The sequence below is a fragment of the Microcaecilia unicolor genome, chromosome 2 (genome assembly GCF_901765095.1).
Source record: "Microcaecilia unicolor chromosome 2, aMicUni1.1, whole genome shotgun sequence".
NCBI lineage: Eukaryota > Metazoa > Chordata > Amphibia > Gymnophiona > Siphonopidae > Microcaecilia > Microcaecilia unicolor.
In genome coordinates, this window is record NC_044032.1 from 557093884 (window position 1) to 557118339 (window position 24456).

The window sequence follows — 24456 nt, forward strand, 5'->3', positions numbered from 1 at the left end:
GGTGTGCAAGGTGCTCTCGCCAGGATGGGCATGAGTTCAGGGAAAGAATGTTGGCAAGACAATCGACCAGTTCAGATGGAACTCTGACACGACCTTAGGTAGAAACTTAGGGTGCGTGCAGAGGACTACTCTGTTGTGATGAAACCTAATATAACCTAATAGAATCTGAAGCTCACTGACTCTATGAGCTGAAAGTAACAGCCAACAAGAAAATGACCTTCAAGGTCAAGTACTTTAGATGGCAGAAAGTCAGTGGCTCGAAAGGAGCTTTCATCCGCTGGGTGAGAACGACATTGAGGTCCCATGACACAGGTGGAGGTTTGACAGAGTGCTCTGACAAAAGCAAATCTCTCATGAAGCAAACAACTAGAGGCTGTCCACAGATGGGCTTACTCTCTACACAGTGATAAGCACTAAATACACTGAGATAAATCTTACAGAGTTGGTCTTGAGACCAGACTTGGAGAGGTGTAGAAGGTATTCAAACAGGGCCTGTGTAGAGCAGAAACAGGATCTAGGCCTTGCCCTCACACCAGACAGCAAACCTCCTCCATTTGAAAGAATAACACATCTTAGTGGAATCTTTCCTGGAAGCCAGCAAGACCCAGGAGACACCCTCTGACAGACCTAAGGAAGCATATTCTAGGCTCTCAACATCCAGGCTGTGAGGGCCAGAGACTGAAGGTTGGGATGCAGAAGAGATCCCTCGTTCTGCATGATGAGGGTCGGAAAACACCTCAATCTCCACGGTCCTTTGGAGGATAACTCCAAAAGAAGAGAGAACCAGATCTGCCAATAAGGTGCAATCAAGATCATGGTCCCATGGTCTTTCTTGAGTTTCAGAAAAAGTCTGAAGAGCTGTTTCTTGGATGGACCAGGCTCCTTGAGTGTGAAGCCCATCTACATGAGCTCCCCAACTCAGGAGAGATGCATCCATCGTCAGAACCTTTTGAGGCTGAGGAATTTGGAATGGTAGTCCCAGAGTCAAGTGGATTGAATGGTCCACCACAGCAGAGAGTGAACAAACTCTGGAGACACTCGGCTGACATCTTCTAGATCTCCCGTAGCTTGGCAGCACTGAGAGGCTAGGGTCCATTGGGTTGATCCCATGTGAAGGCGTGTCATGGGAGTCAACTTGTGGAAGCCATGCGACCTAACAGCCTCAACATCTACCGAGCCGTGACCTGAGATAATTGAACCTGAGAAGCCAGAGTGACTAGAGTGTCCGCTCTCGGTCCTGAGAGAAAAGCTCAAACCTTTTGCTTACCGAGCAGGGCTCCAATGAATCCAATTGTTGGGCAGGGTGAAGATGGGACTTGGGATAGTTTATAGCAAACCCTAGTAGCTCTAGCACCTGAATAGTCGTCCACATGGACTCCCGAGCACCGTCCTCTGATGCGCTCTTCCTCCAGCCAATCATCGAAGGTAAGGGAACACATGCACCCCCGCCTGCTTAGAGACACTGTAACTACTGCTAAGAATTTGATAAAAACCCTGGGTGCTGATGCAGGCGAAATGGCAACACTCGGTACTGGAAGTGGTGTGTTCCCACCCGAATCGAAGATACTTTCGGTGAGCAGGAGTATCTGGATGTGTGTATATGTGGCATTGGAAAAAATGCTGGCAGAACAATTGATTGGTTAGGTGGAACTCCAAACACAGCCTTAGGGAGGAACTTAAAGATACTTGCGCAAACCCATCTGTATTGTAAAATGTAGTGTAAGGCTACTAAGATCTGGAGCTCACTGACTCGTGTGCTGAAATAATTGCCACCATAAACAAGACCTTCCAGGTCAGGTACTTCAGATGACAAATATCCAGCAAATCAAAAGTAGCTTTCATCAATATTGAGATTTCTTGACATGTGGGGGGCTTGATAGGAAGTTTTAGTAACACTACAAAAACAACAGGACGGATATGGAGAATATTATTTGCTAAACACAACTACCATAAACAATTCTCCACAATAAATTTGCGTGTAAAGTCTTAAAGATCCATAGTAATTTCCTCAAAAACGTCTAAAAAATGGAAGGAAAAAGCTGGAATAAGATCTGCTTATTAGATGACAGTGTCAGAGCTTCTTGAGGCTTTTTCCTTAAGAAGCTCTGACACTGTCATCTAATAAGCAAATCTGTTCATCATCAGCATAAAAAACCTTCCATCTAATAACTAACATTCTTATGGAGAAATTTATTTAACAAAAATGGAGCACTTATCTTGAACACAGAATGGTTAGCATGTAAGGAAGGTACATATAAAACTATCAGTTCCTGTCCATGGAACCCTGAAGCAGCTAAGTGAAACACTGGCCACTGTTGGCAGTGGGCTTGATCTGGAGAAACTCTGGAGCTCTGTGTTTAAGATAAGTGCTCTATTTTTATTAAATAAATTTTTTCTTAAGAATATTAGTCATTAGATGGAAGGTTTTTTATGCTGATGATGAACAGATTTGCTCATTAAATAATACTGTCGGAGCTTCTTAAGACTTTTTCCTTCCATTTTTTAGACATTTTTGAGGAGATAACTTTGGATCTTTAAGGTTTTAGAAACAGCAAGCCCCTCATGAAGCAAGCAACTAAAGGCTGAACATAGATAAGCTCAACCTTGTCCTGGGAGACCACCAGACAGCTGAGTTCTCAGGTTATCCCTAATGAATATGCATCCACTTTCAAATGAGTATCAAAATTTAAACTAGTTCCAAAAATATAATGTATACCTTAAGTAACTACGCCATAAGTTTTTCCAATATATCTAACATTTTTATTCTTACCACACTTTATTATTTTCTTACACAAATTTAAAATACTACAAAATATCTCAACAATCACTCACTCATACATTCACATGGACTGATCTCCCAGATCTTCCTTTTGTTCTATATACATTCATCACTTTTTTTTTACCAAATTGCAAATACAGTTCCCTCCATTATTTCCTTTACATCACAAGCATATTTCACAGTATCCTGCTTCTATTATACATTGCATACAATGTTCAGCTGCGTAGCGTGTAAATCACCAAAACGGAAAAGGTCAAATTTAGCTCTGGTAAACAATGTCCTTCCTGCATTATATTCATAGTTGATAATAAACTTATTTGAAGTAAATGACTTTCAGGACTTGTTGTTATGTATAAGGTGATCCATCCTTCTACCTTCTCTGATTCAAAAATTTTTTGCAATGTATCTTTGTACACTTCTTCCATAACCTTTTGGATCTCTCCTTTTGTTTCTTAATCTTGCAGTTCCCAACATCCAACGTTTGATTAATCTCGCCAAGGGCCCCCCAGGACAAGGTTGAGAACTCTACATGGTGAAGATACACTTCCGTTGCACTGAGATAAATCCTTACTGAGTTGGTCTTGAGACCTGACTCGTACAGGTGTAGAAGGTATTCAAGTAGTTTTTTCTATAGGACAGGAGAAGATATCTAGGGCCTTCACACTAGAGGGCAAACCTTTTCCACTTGAAACCATATGACCTTCTAGCGGATCGCTCCTGGAAGCAAGAGAAATCTGAGACACCCTCTGATGTCTTAACATCCAAAGTATTAGCGCCAGCGATTGGAAGTCAGAATGCAAGAGGGACCTCTCATTCTGAGTGATGAGGGTCAGAAAGTATTCCACAGATCTTTGAAGGCTAGCTCCAGAAGTAGAGGGGACCAGATCTACTGCAGCCAATATGGTGCAATGAGAATCATGGTTCCCCAGTCCTTCTTAAGTTTCAGGAACGTTTTCTCCATGAGTGGTGTTGGAGGGGTACACATACAGAGTTCCTTGCTCCCCAATGAAGGAAAAAGGCTTCTAAAGCTAGACTGCTGTGTAATCCTAATCTGGAGCAGCACTGATTGACTTTCTTATTGAGGTGAATAGAAAAAAATGTCTATTGAGGGGGTGCTGCACTCTCAAAAGATCTTCCAGGCAATACACTAGTTAAGGACCAGTTGTAAGGTTGCATGACCCAACTCAGTCTGGTCCACCAGATAGTTGTGTTTTCCCTGCCAGGTACGTAGCTCTGAGTATCATCCCATATGAGATGACCCATTTCCACATCTTAACTTCTTCCTGACACAGGAGGTACAATCCTGTTCCCCATAATTTAGGAAAAGATTGGATATGCTCTCTGAACTTAAAGAATGCCTATATCTACATACAGCTACATTTTAGTCACAGGAAGTATCTGAAATTCAGAGTAGGGAATCACCACTACCAGCACTGCATTGTACCTGTATGAATTAAGATGGTTTTCTTGGCTGACAATATCTGAAAGCATTTAGAATATTCCAGATAACCCTAAGCTCCAGGAAATTGATTTGGTGTTTTCTCTCTTCTACTACTACTATTTAACATTTCTAAAGCGCTACCAGGGTTACGCAGCGCTGTACAATCTAACAAAGAAGGACAGTCCCTGCTCCAAAGGGGCTTACAATCTAAAGGACAAAACAGTGGCAGTCAATCAAATTGGGGGCAGTCTAGATTTCCTGGATAGAGGTACAAACGTAGGTGCCGAAAGCGACATTGAAGAGGTGGGCTTTGAGCAAGGATTTGAAGATGGGCACGGAGGGGGCTTGGCGTATGGGCTCAGGGAGTTTATTCCAAGCATAGGGTATGGCGATGCGAAAGGGCGGAGCCTGGAGTTGGCGGTGGTGGAGAAGGGTACTGAGAGGAAGGATTTGTCCTGTGAGCGGAGGTTACGGGTAGGAGCGTAAGGAGAGATGAGGGTAGAGAGGTAATGAGGGGCTGCAGATTGAGTGCATTTGTAGGTTAAGTAGAGAAGCTTGAACTGTATGCGGTACCTTACTCGGAAGCCAGTGAAGTGACTTGAGGAGAGGGGTGATATGAGCATATCTGTCTAGGCGGAAGAGTTCTGAACGGATTGAAGGTGGGATAGATGGTTAAGTGGGAGGGCCAGTGAGGAGTAGGTTGCAGTAGTCAAGGCGAGAGGTGATGAGAGAGTGGAGTGAGAGTTCGGGTTGTGTGCTCGGAGAGGAAGGGGCGAATTTTGCTGATGTTATAGAGAAAGAAGCGACAGGTCTTGGCTGTCTGCTGGATATGGGCAGAGAAGGAGAGGGAGGTGTCAAAGATGACTCCGAGGTTACGGGCAGATGAGACAGGGAGGATGAGGGTGTTGTCGACTGAAATAGAGAGTGGAGGGAGAGGAGAAGTGGGTTTGGGTGGAAAGACAATGAGCTCAGTCTTGGCCATGTTCAGTTTCTGGGGGCGGGTTGGACATCCAGGGCAGCAATGTCGGATAAGCAGGGCCGATACTTTGGCTGGGTTTCCGCAGTGATTTCTGGTGTGGAGAGGTAAAGCTGGGTGTCATCAGCATAAAGATGGTATTGGAAACCATGAGATGAGATCAGCGAGCCCAGGGAGAGGTGTAGATTGAAAAAAGAAGGGGTCCAAGGACAGATCCCTGAGGAACTCCAACAGAGAGCGGGATGGGGGTGGAGGAAGAACCATGAGAATGTACTCTGAAGGTACGGTGGGAGAGATAAGAGGAGAACCAGGAGAGGTCAGAGCCCTGGAATTCAAATGAGGATAGTGCAGCAAGAAGTAAATTATGATTGACAGTGTCAAAAGCAGCGCATAGGTCGAGGAGGATGAGGATGGAGTAGTGGACCTTGGATTTGGCAAGGAACAGGTCTTACAGACTTTAGTGAGTTCCGTTTCTGTCGAGTGTAGAGGGCGGAAAAGCGGATCGAGGATGGCATGAGAGGAGAGAAAATCAAGGCAGCGGCGGTGAACGGCGCGTTCAAGTATCTTGGACAGGAAGGGTAGGAGGGAGATGGGGCAGTAGTTGGAAGGACAGTAGGGTCTAGTGATGGTTTTTTGAGAAGTGGTGTGACTACAGCATGCTTGAAGGGTCAGGGACAGTTTGCAGTGGAGAGAGAGAGGTTGAGGTATTACAGATTGGGGGGGGGTGACAGTAGGGAGGATAGTGTTAGTACTTGGGTTGGGATGGGATCAGAGGAAACAGGTGTGTGCATTTCGAGGAGGAAAGGAAGGTGGGCGGTTTCCTCCTCGGTGATATCAGGAAAAGAGGAAAGGAGGCCTGGTTGGTTGGTTGAGGGAGTGGGTTAAAGGGTGAAGAGGAGGAGGTGTGCTTGGTAGTGAATTCGAGGTTGATCTTCTGCACCTGTCACAGAAGTAGTCAGCTAGTGATTGAGGAGAGAGGTGAGGGGGGGGGGGGTGGGAACAGAGGGCACTTTGAGGAGGGAGTTTAAGGGTGGCGAAGAGACGACGAGGGTTGGAGCCGAGAGAATTAGTCAATGGGTGTAATAGTCCTGTTTGGCAAGGAGTAGGGAGGACTGGAAGGAGGATAGCATGAATTTGTAATGAATGAAGTCAGTATGGGTGCGAGATTTCTCCAGAGGCGTTCGGTAGATCGGGCGCAGGAGCGAAGGTATCAGATGCAAGGGGTCAGCCAGGGCTGGGGATTAGTACGCCTTGTGGGACGGGAGATGGATGGTGCAAGTGTGTCCAGAGCAGTGGAGAGAGTGGCATTGTAAGCAGAGACAGCCTTGTCGACAGACTCGGAGGACCATGATGGAAGGGAGGAGATTAGAGATACAAGAGGATAAGGTGGGAGGGTCGACAGCCTGGAGATTCCTGAAAGTAGTGGTTAGTGTTGAGCGGGACTGAGGGGGAGGGGTGATGAAGTGTGAAGGTGATCAGGTGATGATCTGAGAGAGGAAGAGCAGAGGCAAAGAAATTGGAGGGTGAGCAGGTAGAGGAGAGGACGAGGTCAAGACAATGGCCAGTTTGGTGAGTAGGGGTGGTGGAGCTCAGCTGGAGGTTGAAGGAGGATGTCAGAGTGAGGAACTGAGAAGCATAGGAGTCAGATGGGTCATCAGCATGTATGTTAAAGTCTCCAAAATGAGGGACGGAGATGAGGGTTCAAGAAAAACAGAGAGCCAGGCATCGAAGTCGGTAAGGAAGGAAGGGAGGGACTTATGGGGGGGGGGGGGCGGTAAATGACTGCAACTCTGAGTGGCAGTGGGTAGAATAGATGGATGGAGTGAACTTCAAAGGATGAGAAGCAGTGAGACTCCTCCTCCGCGGCCAACTGGGCGGGAGTGTGGAGAAAAGATAACCTCCATGGCACAGGGCCGCGACTGAGGCAGAGTCGTCAGGGGTGAGCCAGGTTTCAGTTAGGGCGAGCAGTTGGAGGGAACAGGTTAGACTCTGGGTAGACCACTGACCCTGAGTGTGGAGTCCAACTACATAAGTTCTCAACTCCAGGTTGGATGCATCTTTAGTGTTTTGTAGTGCTGAGGAATTTGGAATGGAGGTCCCTTGTCCAAATTGCTGCAAATTAGCCACCAAGGTAGGGATTCCTCCAGAGAAGGTGTGATGGTGATGACATCCTAAAAATTCACTGTGGCTTGAATCCACTGGGAAGACAGGGTCCATTGAACTGTCCACAAATTGAGGCACGTCATGGGAGTAAGATGGATGCTGGGGGCCATGTTGGCTAGCAATACCAACATCTGTTGAGCTTATACCTGCTGACTCTGGTGAGCCTCCCGAACCACAGAGCCTATATTTGTTTAGTTGGTAGGAAGGCACTGGTTCAAGCCATGCCTAGCAGGGCTCCAATGAACTCCAATTGCTGGAATGGGCTGAGTTGAGACTTTGGAGCTACTAGGGTTTGTAATACATTTCCTAACTTCTGAATGGTTCTGTGCATTGATTCTTGTGCACCTTCCTCTAATATGCTCTTGACCAGCCAATTGTCTAGATAGGGAAACACATGCACCCCAGTCTGTAAAGAAACCTGCAACTACTAAATCATTTTGCAAAGATTCTGGGTGCTAACAAGAGCCCAAATGGCAGAACGCAAGTACTGGTAGTGATGTTTCCCTACTCCGAATTTCAGATACTTCCTGTGACTAAAATGTATCTGTATGTAGATATATATTCATTCTTTAAGTCCATACAGCATATCCAATCTTTCCTAAATCATGGAGAACAGGATGCCCCAGGAAAACCAACCCAAACTTTTGTTTGGAGAGATATTTGTTCAGAGCCCTTAGATCTAGGATCAGACAAAATCCTAGTGTCTTCTTGGTGACCAAGAAATATTTGAAATAAAATTCCTTCCCTTTTTCCTCTAGTGAGATGAGCTCAACTACATTGACCTTTCCTGGTGCTGAGAGCTTAATATTGACACTCTCGGATGGCAATTTGGAGGGATCCTATCCAATTGAAGCGTGTAACCCATCTGGACTATTCAGAAAACTCACCACTCTGAGGTTAAAAGGGGCCACCTTTCTTGGAAAACATTCATCCTCCCTCCTACCAGAAAGTAATTTGGGATGACTATGGGTATTGCAGCTATGATGTCTTAGAGCCAGTCAGAAGTTCATCCCTTGCTTTTACTGGGGAACCAGCTGGGACTTCTTGGCTCTCTGCTGCCATGAATGGGAACAAGATCCCTAGTTATTCCGGGAGGGCCAAGAGGGGGGGAGGGAACCTATGCCTCAGAGTAGTAAGTTTTCCATTGCCCTCTGTCAAAATACCTCCTGGATGTGGAGGCTGAGCTACGATCAGGCCAGGATAGTGACTTGATGATTTCAGAACATTTCTTGATGAGATCCGTGACCATTTCCACCTTGTTACCAAGAAGACTGTCTCCTGGCATGGAAGCTCTGCCAGCTTCTGAATTGCTGGTTCCAGGTCTGAGGCATGCAGCCAAGTACCCATGGAAGAGGCTCTGGATGCCACATCAAAAGCATCACAGGTTACTCAGACCTTATACTTCCTGTACTCACACTCTTTGACTAGTAGCTGATAGAGCTTCTCAGCCTTCTGCTGAGGGATAGTGCCTGTGAACTCTGCCACACTGCACACAATGTTCCAAAAGTACATGCTCATTAAAAGCTGGTACGAAGCTATGCGGGAAGCAAGTATAGTGTTCCGTTAATATTTCTTCCCAAAAAACTTCCAAAATGTAAGCTTCCCTCCCTAGGAACATTGAGGAGAAAATCTTGAAGCTCTTGGCTGTTTTGAGAGTAGATTTTACCACCGAATGGTGAGGAAGCTGAAGCTTCTCGAATCTCTGAGCTTTCTGGACTAATATAAATAGTCAATCTTCTTATTGACTTGTTGTACAGAAAGGGGGATCTGCCACTGCTTCATCTGCATGAGCTTAAGGATTCTATACATAGAAATTCTCACAGTTTCCTTTGTTAGAGAGACAAACTGAAGGATGTCCAATGTCTCAGTCCTGGGCTTATCCTGTTTCCAAATGAATTGGGACACACTCAGCACTCTCCACGGCAAAGCTAAATAAAGAGAGCTCCTCTAGAAGCAAATTCTCCTTTAATGTGGAGGGGAAGGGTAAGAGGGTAGACCAAGGGCCCCTCCTCCAAGAGAATCTCTGATGCCTCCTCAGACTCATAAAGGTACTCCCCTGGAGACATCTTGAATCTCTGCCTGCCTCACACGACTGGCACTGTGATCAGGCCCTACTACTACTTATCATTTTTATAGCACTACTAGACAGACGCAGCGCTGTACACTTGAACATGAAGAGACAGTCCCCAATCTAATCAGGGCAGACAAACTGGACAAATAAGGGATAAGGGAAATACTAAGGTGGGAAAGATAAAACAGACATGGGTACTGAACAAGTGAATAGGGTTTAGGAGTTAAAAGCAGTTAAAAGCAACATCAAAAAGGTGGGCTTTTAGCCTAGATTTGAAGACGGCCAGAGATGGAGCTTGGTGTACTGGCTCAGGAAGTCTATTCTAGGTATACTGAATAGATAGGGATGAGGTGGAGTGTACATTTTAAGGGGCTTCAACTTTAGCTTCAGAACTTAGTATGAGAACAGTGCTGGGCAGACTTCTATGGTCTGTGCCTTGAGAAAGGCAAGGACAAATCAAACTCGGGTATACATATAAAGTATCACATACCAGGTAAATGTGTTATCTTGTTGGGCAGACTAGATGGACCGTACAGGTCTTTATTTGCCGTCATTTACTATATGGCGCAGCAAGATAAAAGGAACGGAGTCTAGAGTTGGCAGTGGAGGAGAAGGGTACAGATAAGAGAGATTAACCCAAAGAACAGAGTTCCCAGGGAGGAGTGTAGGGAGAAATAAGAATGGAGAGGTACTGAGGAGTTGCAGAGTGAGTGCACTTATAAATCAGTAAGAGGAGTTTGAACTGTATGCGGAAACAGATAGGAAGCCAATGAAGTGACTTGAGCAGAAGGCTAATATGGGCATAGTGACACTGGCGGAATATAAGTTGTGCAGCAGAATTTTGAACAGATTGAAGGGAAGAGATATGGCTTAGTGGCAGACCTGTGAGAAGCAAGTTGCAGTAGTCTAAGCGAAAGGTGATAAGAGTGTGGATAAGGGTTCTAGCCATATTCAGGGCCCAGACCATATAAATCTGGCCTTATTTCCAAATTACTGGAGTTACTGTCTAAGCACCACTTAGGTTTTTTTTGCTTCTATTCCCTTTCCATATAGAAATCCTTTGTGTTTATCGCATGCACATTTGAATTCTGTTATCATTTTCATCTCTACCACCTCCTGCAGAAGGGCATTCCAGGCATTCGCCATCCTTTCTGTGAAAAGTACTTCTTGATGTTACTTTCGCCGACACCCCTGCAATCTCAATTCATGTCTTCTAGTTCTACTGCTTTCCTGTCTCTGGAAAAGGTTTGTTTGTATATTAATACCTTTCAAATATTTAAACATTCATATCACCCCTATCCTTTCCTTCCTCTAGGAGAAATATATATATATATATATATATATATATATATATATATATATATATATATATATATATTCAGGTCATCAAGTCTCTTCTCATGTGTCTTGTGACCCAAACTGCATACCACTTTCATCACTTCTCTCTGAACTAATTCAATCTTTTTACATCTTTAGCAAGATACAGCCTCCAAAACTGAAAACAATATTCCAAGTAGAGCCTCACCAACAACTTGTAGAGGGCATCAACACCTCCTTTCTTCTGCTGGGTATACCTCTCTCTATGCAGCCTAGCATCCATCTGGCTGTGGCCACCACCTTGTCACAGTGTCTGAGGATCTCAAGGTAGTGAAACAATATCACCCCAAGGGCGCTCTCCTGAATGTGCTTATCAAACTCTCACCTCCTATTTTGTACATCTCCTTTGGATTTCTGCACCCCAAGTGCATCACTATGAACGTCTTTGCATTAAATTTTAACTGCCAAACCTAAGACTATTCTTTTAATTTTTGGAAATCTCCTCATGTTTTCTACTTCCTCTGGAGTGTCCACTCTGTAAGAGATCTTTGTGTCATCCACAAAAAAACAAACTTTTCCTTTTCTCTCTTTGGCAATGTCATTCACAAATATATTAAATAGAATCAATCCCAGTACCTATCCTGGAGGCACTCCACTACTCATCTTCCTTCCCTCCAAGTGGATTCCATTTACCACCACCCTCTGTCGCCTGTCAGTAAACCAGTTTCCAAATTCAGCCTGCTCAGATTATTCATGAGTCTCCTGTGAGGAACTGTATGCAAGGCTTTGCTGAAATCCAAGTAGATTACATCCATGTCTGCTACTCTAGCCTTCAAGGATCGGACCTGTTCTCTGAGTGCTAGGAGTTCTTTGCACCAAGTACATTCATATGACCTCTCACCAACTGGGAGATAATCAAACATGTGACACTCAGTTCAAAAGGCTAGATGGCCCCTATCTTGCTGCTGAATTGCTGTCTGTATCTTATTATTGATAATTTCTTAATTAAGTTGCTAATAGAGTAAGAATTTGTAGAGACTGAAGTCCCCTACAGTTGTTAGTTATATTCTAGGCTATGCTACTATTTAGGTTTTTTTTATTATTTGTATTGTTATTTGTAGGCTCCCCTCTATAGACCTAAGTAGACTATTTCTAAGAGTTAATTACCATCTGATAGAGATGTCATAATTAACTTTCTAGCCTTCTAATTGGTTCAAGGGTCTATAAATCAGAAATCAAGCCAGGGGTGAGTGGGTGGGAGGGAATTAAACTCTAAACTGAGGTTTCCTGTCTGCTCTACACTGCTCTGCTGTACACTGATGTTATGGTGAACTCTAGAATAGCCCCTTGACTGCTAGCCTATGAAACCGTAATAGAGACTTTAAATGCTAAATAAACAGACAAACCAAAAAAAAAAACTCTATTCCTTAAACTGCCTTTGCTAAATAAGCTTTAAGTCTACCTTTCCCCAAGTTTAAAAGCAATTTCCCAGCACATAACTTACCAGTGAAGTTCTGGCCTGCTCTTGAAGTTCTCTCATAGGTCCTCTTCTGGACAGAGAACAACTAAAAATCTGACTAGGAGTGATCTGGGAAATTACAGACCAGTAAGCCTGATGTCAGTGCCATGCAAAAAACAGTGGAACTGTTATCTTTTTTTTTCTAAGGACTAGTATTTTTATTGATTTTTGTTACAAGAAAAACATTAGTGTCAACAATCGCAATACAATATATAATTTGATTTAACATTGAAAGTACAGAAAGAAAGAGAAAAAGAGAGAGAGGAAAAAAAGGAGGATATGTAACAAAGTGTGATTCATGCATGTAGTACAAGGGAATATGTACATATAAGGACACTTCTCATTTTACATCTTTAAAATAAGATAACAAAGGAGACCACGTTTCTTTATACCAGGCAAAACAAAGTGATTTTTTGGCAAAATATGTTTCATATTTATAAGTTTGAAATAACAAATTCCACCATTCTTGACAAGTAACTTGTTGCAGAACTTTCCAATGTGAGATTACCCTCAAAGCTAAAGTCATCATGGTATTAACAAGTGCACATTCATTGATCTTTAAAGTGGTTCCAAAACATTGATCTTTAAGTATCATCACATATCTAATAATTCGCACCTCCAACGTTCTGAAGCTGACTCCGTGGCAGCGTGGCAATGAAGCCGTGTAGTGTTCGTAGGGTTCGTAATTGCCCCGCCCTCGAGGGAACTCTGTATAGTTGCCAGCCCCCGCGCCTCCCTCCCTTTCTCTCTCTGCCCTCCAAGCACGACCTGTCCTCCGGCAGCCCCTCGCCTTCCTAAGTGCTGGCTGTATTTTAAAAATTCTTACCTTGGGGTGCGGCGTCCACAGTGAAGGTGAGGGGCTGCCGGAGGACAGATGGTGCTTGGAGGGCAGAGGGAGAGAGGGAGGGAGATGCGGGGGCATGGAAGTCGGAGGGGGGGGCATGGACCTCAGAGGGAGGGAGGGGGCATCCTGCAAGTCAAAGGGGAGGGGGTCCTGGAACTTGAAGGGGAGGGAGGGAGGGAGGCGCGGGGGTGTGCAACTCGAACGAGAATGGGGGCATGGAACTCAAAGGGGAGGGGGAGGAGGTCCTGGAACTCGGAGGGCAGACAGAGAGAGAGGTAGGGAGTTGGCCTGGAACTCAGAGGGGAGAGAGATGGAGGGAGGGGGGCCCTGGATATGGGTGGATGGAGGAGAGGCCGGGGAGAATGCAGAGTTGATGCATATGTAGGGGGGGAGGGCAAGGGACAGAGGAGAATTGCTGCACCACGATGGATGGAGGGGGCAGGGCAGAGATGCTGCACATGGATGGATGAAGGGGCAGGGCAAAGAGGACGTTTGCTGCATATGGATGAATGCAGGGGAGAGAGCATAACTGGTGCACATGGGACACACACTACACTCTCTCACTCACACAGACAGACACACACATTCTGTCTCTCAATCACACACTCTCTCTCTGACACACACTCTTTCTCTCTCACACATACTCATTCACTCTCTCACACATACTCACTCACTCTCTCTCACACATACTCTCTCCTAACAGTTCCCTTAAAAACATAATTGCCATTAGAGGCCAACCTTGCTAGCGCCCGTTTCATTTCTTTCAGAAACGGGCCTTTTTTACTAGTTTATATAATATTGGACCAGAAAGATGGAATATATCTACTAATACGGACCAAATGGTCTTCCAAAAGTTTTGAATACATATACAATCAAATATAATATGTTTAATAGTGCCTTGTTGAGATTGACAGGACCAACAAAATTTAGAGACAGAAGGATCAATCATGTGTGACTTGAGAGGTGTCCATAAAGACCTATGTGTAAAGAAATAAAGAGATTGTATTGTCGATGAGGATTTAGAACATTTAAACAGTGAGCTCCATACTTGTTCCCACTCTTTATCTGTAATAGGTTGTTGGATATCCTCTTCCCAGCATTTACATAGACCTATACATTTAATAGGAGATTTATTTAGAATAAATTTATATAAATGAGATGCAACATGTCTAGTGGATTGAAATTGCCTGGATATATCAATGAGCTCAGGTGTATGAGGTATTTTTTGAACTTGTAAGTTGTTTTTTTTTAGCATTGAACTAAGTTGTAACCATTGATAGAATTGAGAATCTAATAAGGAAAATTCAGCTTTCATAGTAGAGAATGGTTTCCAGGTATGATTATTTAAATCAATGAAATTACTGAGATCCCATACACCTATATGTTGCCATTGTGACCAGGAGATCTTTTTTTTATTAATTATAAATTTGGAATTATTCCATATAGGCATGCGTATGGTAGCAGACCAAGGTATGCATAATTGTTTATCAAAAGAGGATATTAATTTATGAGTGGTGCTAATAATGAGATTAGAGGCAATATTTTTAAGAAGATGCATGCCTATTAGATGAGAGTGTATTAATGGATTTATAGGAGTGGCGGAGTGACCTAGTGGTTAGAGCAACAGTCTTGAAATCCAGAGGTGGCCGGTTCAAATCCTACTGCTGCTCCTTGTGATCTTGAGCAAGTTACTTAACCCTCCATTGCCTCAGGTACAAACTTAGATTGTGAGCCCTCCTGGTACACAGAAATATCCAGCATACCTGAATGTAACTCACCTTGAGCTACTACTGAAAAAGGTGTGAGCAAAATCCAAATAAATAAAATAATAGATTGTTCAAAGATTTGCCATCTAGGTAGAGAAGTCATGTTGAAAGGAGTAATCCATTCTAAGCCCTGACAAATAATGAAAGCTTTATGGTATGTTAGGAGATCAGGAAATCTTACCCCACCTTCCAACTTAGGTAATTTCAACTTGCCTAAGGAGATTCTAGGAGACTTAAGATTCCATAAAAAGTTAGAGAGTGATTTTTCCAGCTTCTTATAGAAAGAACTAGGGAAAAAGAGAAGAATCATGCTCAGGATATATGTAATTTTAGGTACTATCATCATTTTGATAGTGTCAAGCCTGCCCCACCATGTTAAGTGGAGACCAAGATGAGAGGGAATTTTCAACTTTTGCAATAATTTTATCAGAGTTGATTTTGATAGTGGTATGGAGGTCCCTATAAAAAAAAAACACCCAAATATTTAATAGAGGAGACTACCCATTTGAGGGGATAACCAGATATAGTGAAAGGAATTCAGGCATCATTTAAAGGCATTAACTCAGTTTTATCCCAGTTGATTTTGTAGCCAGATAACACTGAAAATTGAGAAATTAGCTGAATAAGTGCCTTCATAGATGCCCATGGTTTAGTGAGATATAACATGATATCATCTGCATATGCTTAAAGCTTAAACTCTTCTTTACCCATAACAACTGCAGTAATATCTTTTGAATTGTAAATAGCCACCAGAAGGGGTTCAAGAGCCAGATTGAACAATATAGGAGAAATAGGACAGCCTTGCCTGGTACCTCTATGTAATATAAATGGAGCGGAGAGTTCACCATTGGCTGCAATTCGAGCAGACGGGAATGAGCATAATAAATGTAACTTATGTATGAAAAATTCGGAGAAACCAAATTGTCTAAGTACAGAAAACAAATATTTCCACTCCACCCGGTCAAAAGTTTTTCCAGCATCCAAGGAGGCAGATAATATAGGACAGTCTTTAGACCAGGTGAAGTGGATGAGATGAGATGACGTGGAGGGGCATAATCGAACGGAAACGCCTATCTCCATGGGCGTTTATCTCCGAGAACGGGTCCGTGAAGGGGCGGGCCGAACCGAACCGTATTTTCAAAAAAAATGGACGTTTTTGAGCTGGGCGTTTGTTTTTTTTTAGCGATAATGGAAACTAAAAACGCCCAGCTCAAAAAACGTCCTAATCCGAGCCATTTGGTCATGGGAGGGGCCACGATTCGTAGTACACTCGCCCCCCTGATATGCCAGGACACCAACTGGGCACCCTACATCAGTGCGGTGGACTTCAGAAAAAGCTCCCACATGCATAGCTCCCTTACCAAGGGTGCTGAACACCCAACCCCCCTCCCCCAAAACCCACAAATGTACAACACTACCATAGCTCTTAGGGGTGAAGAGGGCACCTACATGTGGGTACAGTGGGTTTTGGAGGCCTCCCATTTACCAGCACAAGTGTTACAGGTGGGGGGGATGGGCCTGGGGCCACCTGGCTGAAGTGCACTGCGGTACCCACTAAAAGTGCTCCAGGACCTGCATACACGCAGGCCTCTAGGACTGGTTGCTGCTATATAACCTTGGCACACCAGTTGACACCTGAAGACTAATCTCTACGAAAACGTCCTTTATTGGAATAACCACCTTTACTCCCAGTTAACTGCAGATCAGAGGTTGTGCCCCACTGGCAACGAGTCTCCCTGGTACTGAGACGAGCAATAGGTCAGAACTGGCAGAATGCTGTACAATGCCCTCATTCAGCCACATTCAAGGGAAGAACTAAGTTCTCTAACGTGGCTAACACAGGAAAGGGAACTAAAACTGGCTTACAAAAATGGCCACTACTGCATGGACTACAACAGGAAACACAACAGGACACACTCTGAGCTAGTAGGCAGGGGGAAAAGCACCATGGGAGAAGAGCCTACCAACTACCAACATTGTGAGACTGTAACACAAACTAATGAAATCACGGAGCCAAATACCTTACACCCACCACAATGCAATGCTGATGTGACCCTGTACTGCACCCGAGAGCCACATCTGACCCAGGGAAAGGCTGTGACAGGATCGAACACATTCTGCTGTCATGGAGGTGGGTACGGCATTGAGGCTGGCATACAGGCTGGGAAAAAAGTTTTTCAAGTGGGTTTTTTTTTTGGTGGGAGGGGGTTAGTGACCACTGGGGGAGTCCGGGGAGGTCATCCCCGATTCCCTCCTGTGGTCATCTGGGCAGTTGGGGCACTTTTTTGGGACTTGTTCATGAAAAAAAAGGGTCTAAAAAAAGTGACCCAAAATCACGGTAAAAACGCTTTTTTTTCCCCCCCGATTATCAGCTAAAGACGCCCATCTCTCCTCGGCTGATAACCACGCCCCAGTTCCGCCTCCACCACGCCCCCGTCAACTTTATTCGTTTCCGCGATGGAGTGCAGTTGGAAACGCCCAAAATCGGCTTTTGATTATACCGATTTGGGCGCCTTTGCGAGACAAACGTCTATCTCCCGATTTAGGTCGCACTATAGGCGTTTTTCTCTTTCGAAAATAAGCTGGATAGTAATCTAGTGTTATCAGCACCATATCTGAGTTTTACAAATCCAGCTTGATCTCTATGTATAAGCGATTGAATAGTGGTCTCTATTCTGCAACATAACAATTTTGTATAAATTTTATAGTCAGCATTTAGTAATGAAATTGGCCTGTAATTTTGTACAAGGGTACAGTCTCTATTACGTTTTGGTAGTACTATGATATTTGCGTCCAGAAAATGCCCTGGAGATGATGAGTCTAATAAGGTTTCATAATAAGACATCAAATAAGTTGAGATGGAAGTAGAAAATGATTTATAAAATTCCACTGGCAGACCATCTGGACCTGGTGCTTTTGCTGGAGGTAATTTGTGACCAGGAGATCTGTTTTTTATTAATTATAAATTTGGAATTATTCCATATAGGCATGCGTATGGTAGTAGACCAAGGTATGCATAATTGTTTATCAAAAGAGGATATTAATTTATGAGTGGTGCTAATAATGGGATTAGAGGCAATATTTTTAGGAAGATGCATGCCTATTAGATGAGAGTGTATTAATAGATTTATAGGAGTGGAGGAGTGGCAGAGTGGCCTACTGGTTAGAGAAACGGTCTTGAAATCCAGAGGTGGTGGGATGAAGCAGTGAACGGACCGGGGCAGCTGGAAGCAGTTGTCTTCAGTGCTGCCCGCGCTGCGGCTCACTGCTGATTGAGAAAACTGTGGGAAGAGGGAGGAGAGATGTAGCCAACTGGAACCGAAGGAAGGGAGGGAGAGCTCAGCTGCCTCATTGCGGGGACAGGGAGCAAAAAAAAAAAAAAACGGCTTTTGTGGTGCTGGTTTTAATGGTCAGCCGACAGCCTGGCTGGCCACTATTGTCGGGGAGGCTTGAGACAGAAATGGGGGGGGGGGGGGGTGGTCTGGGCCCCCTGTAGCTATCCATGATATTTCCACTATCCATGATACATTGTAAGCCACATTGAACCTGCAAAGAGGTGGGATAATGTGGGATACAAATGCAATAAATAATAATAATAATAATGCCACCGCTCGGAGAAAAAGAAACCTGGCACAAAAGGAACAGGACTTACATGAAATAGTGGCAGAAAATTCTTCACATTATCAAACAGATGCGGTAGCACCAGACTGTTATGCTTCGTGGAAAAATTGTGACTATCTAGGTCTGCACAAGTCTCTTTTAATTGAACGGAAGCTCTAGGATGAGGGGACATAGGATGAAGATGAATGGGGACAGACTTATGAGTAACTTGAGGAAATACGTCTTCGTTGAAAGGATGGCAAGTTCGTGGAATGGTGGAGGTGGTGGAGATAAAGACTTCATGAAAGCTTGCAAAAATTACATAGGATCTCTAAGAAAGTGGAAGGGATAATAGATGGTATGGCTGGGCAGACTGGATGGGCCATATGGTCTTTATCTGTCTTTCTTTATTTTTTTTATATTTCTATAATGGCAGGCAGTAAGGCATGTGCACATACGCACTGAATGCTTTCAAAAGTTAATCTAAAGCTAGAGAGCTATTCCTGTTTGGGGCTCCATCGGATGACATCACCCACATATGAGGATATTAGTATCCTGCTTGTCCTTGAAGAACAAATGCTACGTGCATATCACTAACACTTAGATATATATACACTTATGCCAGCTCTGAGGTTGGTATTGTGATAAACACAGGACTGTCCTACCCTGAGGAGGCCGCCAGAGGGTGCTCTCCTACAGAAAGTCGGGAAATGCCCACTCTGGTCACTAGAGGGAGCCAAGAGAGGTACGTCCCCATAATGACCTGGAGGGACAGCTAGGGGGTGCTCTGGATACAGAACCTGTTTTTCCGAAAGGGGCCACTAGGGGAGTGGTCAGAGTTGGGGACAGACAGGTGAAGAGAGTTATGGGCCTGGACCTTTCTGGAACCAGGGGGAGAAGCCTAAAGAGGTGGTGTGGATTATTGGCCACCCTATAAAGAGCGTCCTCCAAGACAAGAGAGGGAGAGGAGATGGGGACCTAGAATGAATGAAGTCAGAATGAGAAAGTGAAGGAAGAGACCTGCTGGAGAAGAATTGGAAGCTGCTGAGAGAGAAGGTACCCTCAAAAACCCAGAAGGTACTTACCTGACTGTGAACATGTTATTAATGACACTGGGGATTATTTGAAATGGACTAACAGCTGTGGGGTGGAGAATAGGACTGTAGAGTTAGAGAGAGTAAAGAAAGTCCTATCCAGGGGAGGTGGCTGTTTTACACTGAGACCCAGGTTCCCCAAGAGAGTGGGCTCAGTAGAGAAGAAACCAATTGAATAATAAGCTGGAAAGAAGTTGTTCCCCACAAGACTGGCGCCAAGTACTAATAAATTGTATTTGCATTTACTTGACTAATTTGCATATTTCTGGAAGCAGAGAAACCCTGCTTATATTCTTAAGGAGGGTGTCCCAGGGACTCGGCCGGAGTACCAAAAGGGTGACCAGTTACCAGATGATGCAGTGGGAAGAATTTCCAGAATTGGGGGGAATGAAGGACCAGTCACCCTGAGTTGAAAGGGGAGTCTAAATATTGAGGCTGGGATTATAGGCTGCTGTAAATGAGAACTGTCTGAATTCTTCTCAAGAAGCCAAGTGCAAGTGAGGCTGGCGGAGAGTATGTGAGTCAGGATAAGAACCACTAGAGGGCCTCAGCACACGTGAAAGACCCCTGGGGGTTTACAGTATAAGTGCTCACCCCTAAGCATTCTATAAAGGACAATAGGTACCTATATAAAGGCACATTGTTATAGAATTACCTCTTTAATACAGGAATTTTAACATGCTGTAGTTTTTGCTGCACAGCAGCCATTAAATCTTGCAGTAAGAGAGCAATTTGATAAACTATGCACACACATTATCACTCCCCTTGCAAGCATAAATATATAGAGAGCAATTTGATAAACTATGCACACACATTATCACTCCCCTTGCAAGCATAAATATATAGAATACTAACTATCACTTGTGTGCCTAAGTGTATATTTACTTGTGAAAGTGCCAGCAGGGTGCCTAAGTGCTATAACAGTGCCTGTAAATTATATAGCGTGTAAATGCAAGGGGTTGTATACATGGGTGGGGCTCCCACATATGTATGTAACTTACAGAATACTGTAAGTTGCATGCATCCCTTCTGCATTTACAGTTATGCACACAGTTATGACAGGTCTATGGCTGATGTAACTGTGGGTGAGTAAATTTTAGGCATGCCAACACCAGGTTACACTAGTATTCTATAACAGAATCTGGGTACCTAAATGGAGATGCTCACATGTAGAATTCTCCCCTAATTGATTAACATACTTTAGTAAACATACCCTAGAAGTCTTCAGTGATAGTGTGCTGGGTTTTCTATGCTGCAGTAACTTCAAAAGCTGCTTTTTCTCATTTTGCTAAGTTTAGAATGGGAAGAAACAACTCCCAAAGGGCACATATTATTGGTGGATGTCAAATATTGCCTATTAGAAGAATGCAACTCCTCTTTCTCTAAAGACAAATAGTTCAACTATCACACAGTCTGTACTTCCTAAATAAGGGTTGTCTTCAACTAAGAAGAGAAGATAATTGCCATGGTGTAAAAACATTTTTGGGAGGGAGGGATGACGTCAGATCTCTTTTATTCTTTTGGGCTTTTTATGTTTAAGGGAATAGAGAGAAAAACAGCATCACGGGCCTTTAAAAATGGAACACAGTTCTTTAATGAATGAGCCTTGACAAAAAGACCCGACACGGGCCGTGTTTCGGTGACTAGTTAATTATCCATTTATTTTCAAATTACTATATAATAATATATGAGAATGTTAAAATATTAAATGTAATGTTAAAATATTAAATGCTTTTAGTGTTTATATGTATGCTTGATGAGTCTAAATATTAATCTTTGGTTTTATTCATTATATGTTAAAAAAAATTTTAAAAATATATTATTTCTATGTTTTGTATTCTATGTAGACCCCTGACGCAGGTGCTAGTCACCGAAACACGGCCCGTGTCGGGTCTTTTTGTCAAGGCTCATTCATTAAAAAACTGTGTTCCATTTTTAAAGGCCCGTGGTGCTGTTTTTTTTGTTTGGACTTTAGTTTGTACTTCGTTCCCTCTCTTTTGTTATATCTAAGGGAATAGAGAGAACATGGAAGACAATCCAGAACCAAAAAAAAAAGGATAAAGAGAAGGACCACAAACCTCACAAAGAAGGTAGAATAGACAAAGGGGGTCTTTTACAAAGGCGCGCTAGCGTTTTTAGTACATGCTAATGAATAGTGTGTGCTAAATGCTAGAGACAAACATTAGAGATGCCCATATATTCCTAGGGGTAACACAAGCTTATTTTTAGTACATGCAAAAAATGCTAGCACGCCTTTGTAAAAGGGGCCCCCAGTGAGGAGATGCTGTTGGTTTGAGTAAAGCCTACTTGTTCTTTGGAAACAGACAGCACCTCCTCACTTCGTTTGTCTATTCCAGAGCCATAACAATAGTTCTATAATAATCAAATCTAGTCTAAAATAGATAAGTCACTAGGACCTGAAGCTCAGGCTGAAGTGATTACTACCAAAAACACTCACAAGATTCTACTGCGGAGTTGTCAAACTCATTTCAGTTCCAGGTGTGACTGGAAAAAAATGTCTTAGAAATGGGCTTAATCAATTTGCATTCAATGATTTGATATATCAGATGTGTTTTAATAATATTTTCTTCTACACTTTGTTTTAAACCATGTTAATTGGAAAGCTGATTTTTTAAAAGTCTTATGTACCAGCTGCTTCTTTCTGCATCCGTAAAACCATTTCTTCCAGCTCATCTTTTGGTTCTTCTTTTGGGGGAAGAATCCCAAAATCTCTTAATATGTCATTCCATTCTGTATCTTCATTAGGATCCTAGAGTGAATTTAGTAAGAAAAATACAAATCAGTTTTATTTCCTACAAGTCAACCCTGATGACAAACTGTACTGATTACATATTCTTCCTGAAATACCTTCTAAGGCTTTGCCTTTGGAACTGAAAGGTACATCTTTAAACGTAGTCAGCATCATCATGTATAAAGGTGAATTAAACTTACGTTAACTTACCTTCCCGATCAGTCTAGACAAGTGGGTTTTGTCCTCCTGCTAGCAGAAGGAATTAGAGAAAAACAGCTCACAGCTGACTTTACTCCCCTTATAGTGGACTAGTACTGCCTTCAGCTTCTCAGTATCCTATGTCAAAGCTACAACCACCAAAGGAAATTGTTATATTTTGGGATTCCAATTCATCACAAAAGCGTTTGGGAACAAAGATCTCAATATGTATATATGGAAGAAAGGTGGGAGAGGGGAAATACAATAGAGACATTTAAATACCTCTGTGTCATAAAACAGGAAGCAAGAATCTTTCTGGAATGAGGGGACATACAATGACAGTAAAATGGGATAGACTCAGGAGTAACCTAAGGAAATGCTTCATGGAAAGGGTGGTGAATTCATGGAACAGCTTCCTGGTGAAAGTGGTGGAGACAAAGACTAAACCTGAATTCAAGAAAGCTTGAGACAAGTACATAGGATCTCTAAGGAAAAGGAAAGAATAGTAGATGATATGGATGGACAAACTGGTTAGCCATATGGGCCCCAATATTCAGACCATGGGAGATAACCGGGCTGTCTCCCGCAGTCGGCGCTAAACCTGGATATTCAATGCCGATCTGTTTCTGGTGACCAGCATTGAATATCCGGTTTAACTTTGGCTGATCCGATTTTAACTGGCCACGCTGATATTCAGTGCTGGCCACTTAAAGTGACACTGGCCAAATACTTAGTGCAGGGCAGCTGGCCATCTGGCACTGAATATTACTGGATAGCCATTTAAGTGCCATTTTAATGGACATTTTCCTTTGAATATTGGGCGGATGGTCTTTACCTGATTTCATTTTCTCTGTTTCAAACCTGATACAGTCAAAAATATCACTTTATAGTCATTAACCTTGGAATGAAACAATTGCATTCATCAAGAATACAACTAAGCCAATTACCTTCAGAGTGGACAACAATATACTTGCTGTTAGCTTTCTGACACACCCTGTTTACTAATCCGCGCTAGCAGCTGCCTCACAGCAACGCCGACAAAGCCCATTCAAAGTAAATGGGCTGTGTCGGCATTAGCACATGGCAGCCGCCAGCATGGCTTAGTAAACGGGGTTGAATTTGTAAGACAGAGTCCTTTATTACCATTGCTTCCATGGGTGGGTTCTGGGCTGGTCTTGACCACCTTAGGCTAGAATCAGAATCAGACAGAACCTAAAAGAGCTGACCCAACCCAGTTTCTGCAACTCGAAGGCCAAGCGGGCACAGTGCATGGAGCGGGACAGCATGGCGGTGATCGGGCTACAAGCAGGGTAAGCCACCCAGGGCTGTGATCGTCCAGGTCCCATCCCTCGACTTTACCAAAGAAAGAAGGGAGGATCGCTATCCCTGCCCAATGGCCTCAATTGCCTCAATTGCACGCATCAAGGCTGACTGACAAGACGCCTCAGATCGCGGCAGTAGAGACAGTGAAGCAGATGGGAGTGCCGTGGAGGGGCATAATCGAACGGGGTGCCCAAGTTTTCCTGAGGGCGTTCTCGCAGGACGTCCCCGCGAAGGGGCGGGAAAACCCATATTATTGAAACAAGATGGGTGGCCATCTTTCGTTTTGATAATACGGTCGGGGACACCCAAATCTCAACATTTAGGTCGACCTTAGAGGTGGTCGACCTAAATGTTGAGATGGTCGACCTTAAGAGATGGCCATCCCCGGTTTTCGGCGATAATGGAAACCGAGGACGCCCATCTCAAAAATGACCAAATCCAACTCATTTGGTCATGGGAGGAGCCAGCATTCGTAGTGCACTGGCCCCCTGACATGCCAGGACACCAACCAAGCACCCTAGGGGGCACTGCAGTGGACTAACTAATACACTAACTGAACGGGAAAAAGCCCTTCCCTTACTGATCTCTTAGCAATTCAGAAAGGAACGGGCTT

General features: G+C 43.6%; 1 protein-coding gene across 1 annotated transcript in view; it reads right to left on the minus strand.

Moving 5' to 3' along the window:
* PDCL2 (phosducin like 2) overlaps window positions 1-23866 on the minus strand; it is a 62014-nt gene extending 38148 nt beyond the window's left edge. Inside the window, exons 1-3 of the mRNA XM_030192206.1 lie at window positions 23747-23866; window positions 22533-22571; window positions 22220-22340 (exon numbers count right to left, since the gene is read on the minus strand). Coding sequence (XP_030048066.1) covers window positions 22220-22340; window positions 22533-22571; window positions 23747-23866 — 280 coding nt within the window. The remainder of the gene's footprint in view (window positions 1-22219; window positions 22341-22532; window positions 22572-23746) is intronic.
* Between the last annotated feature and the right edge of the window lie 590 nt (window positions 23867-24456).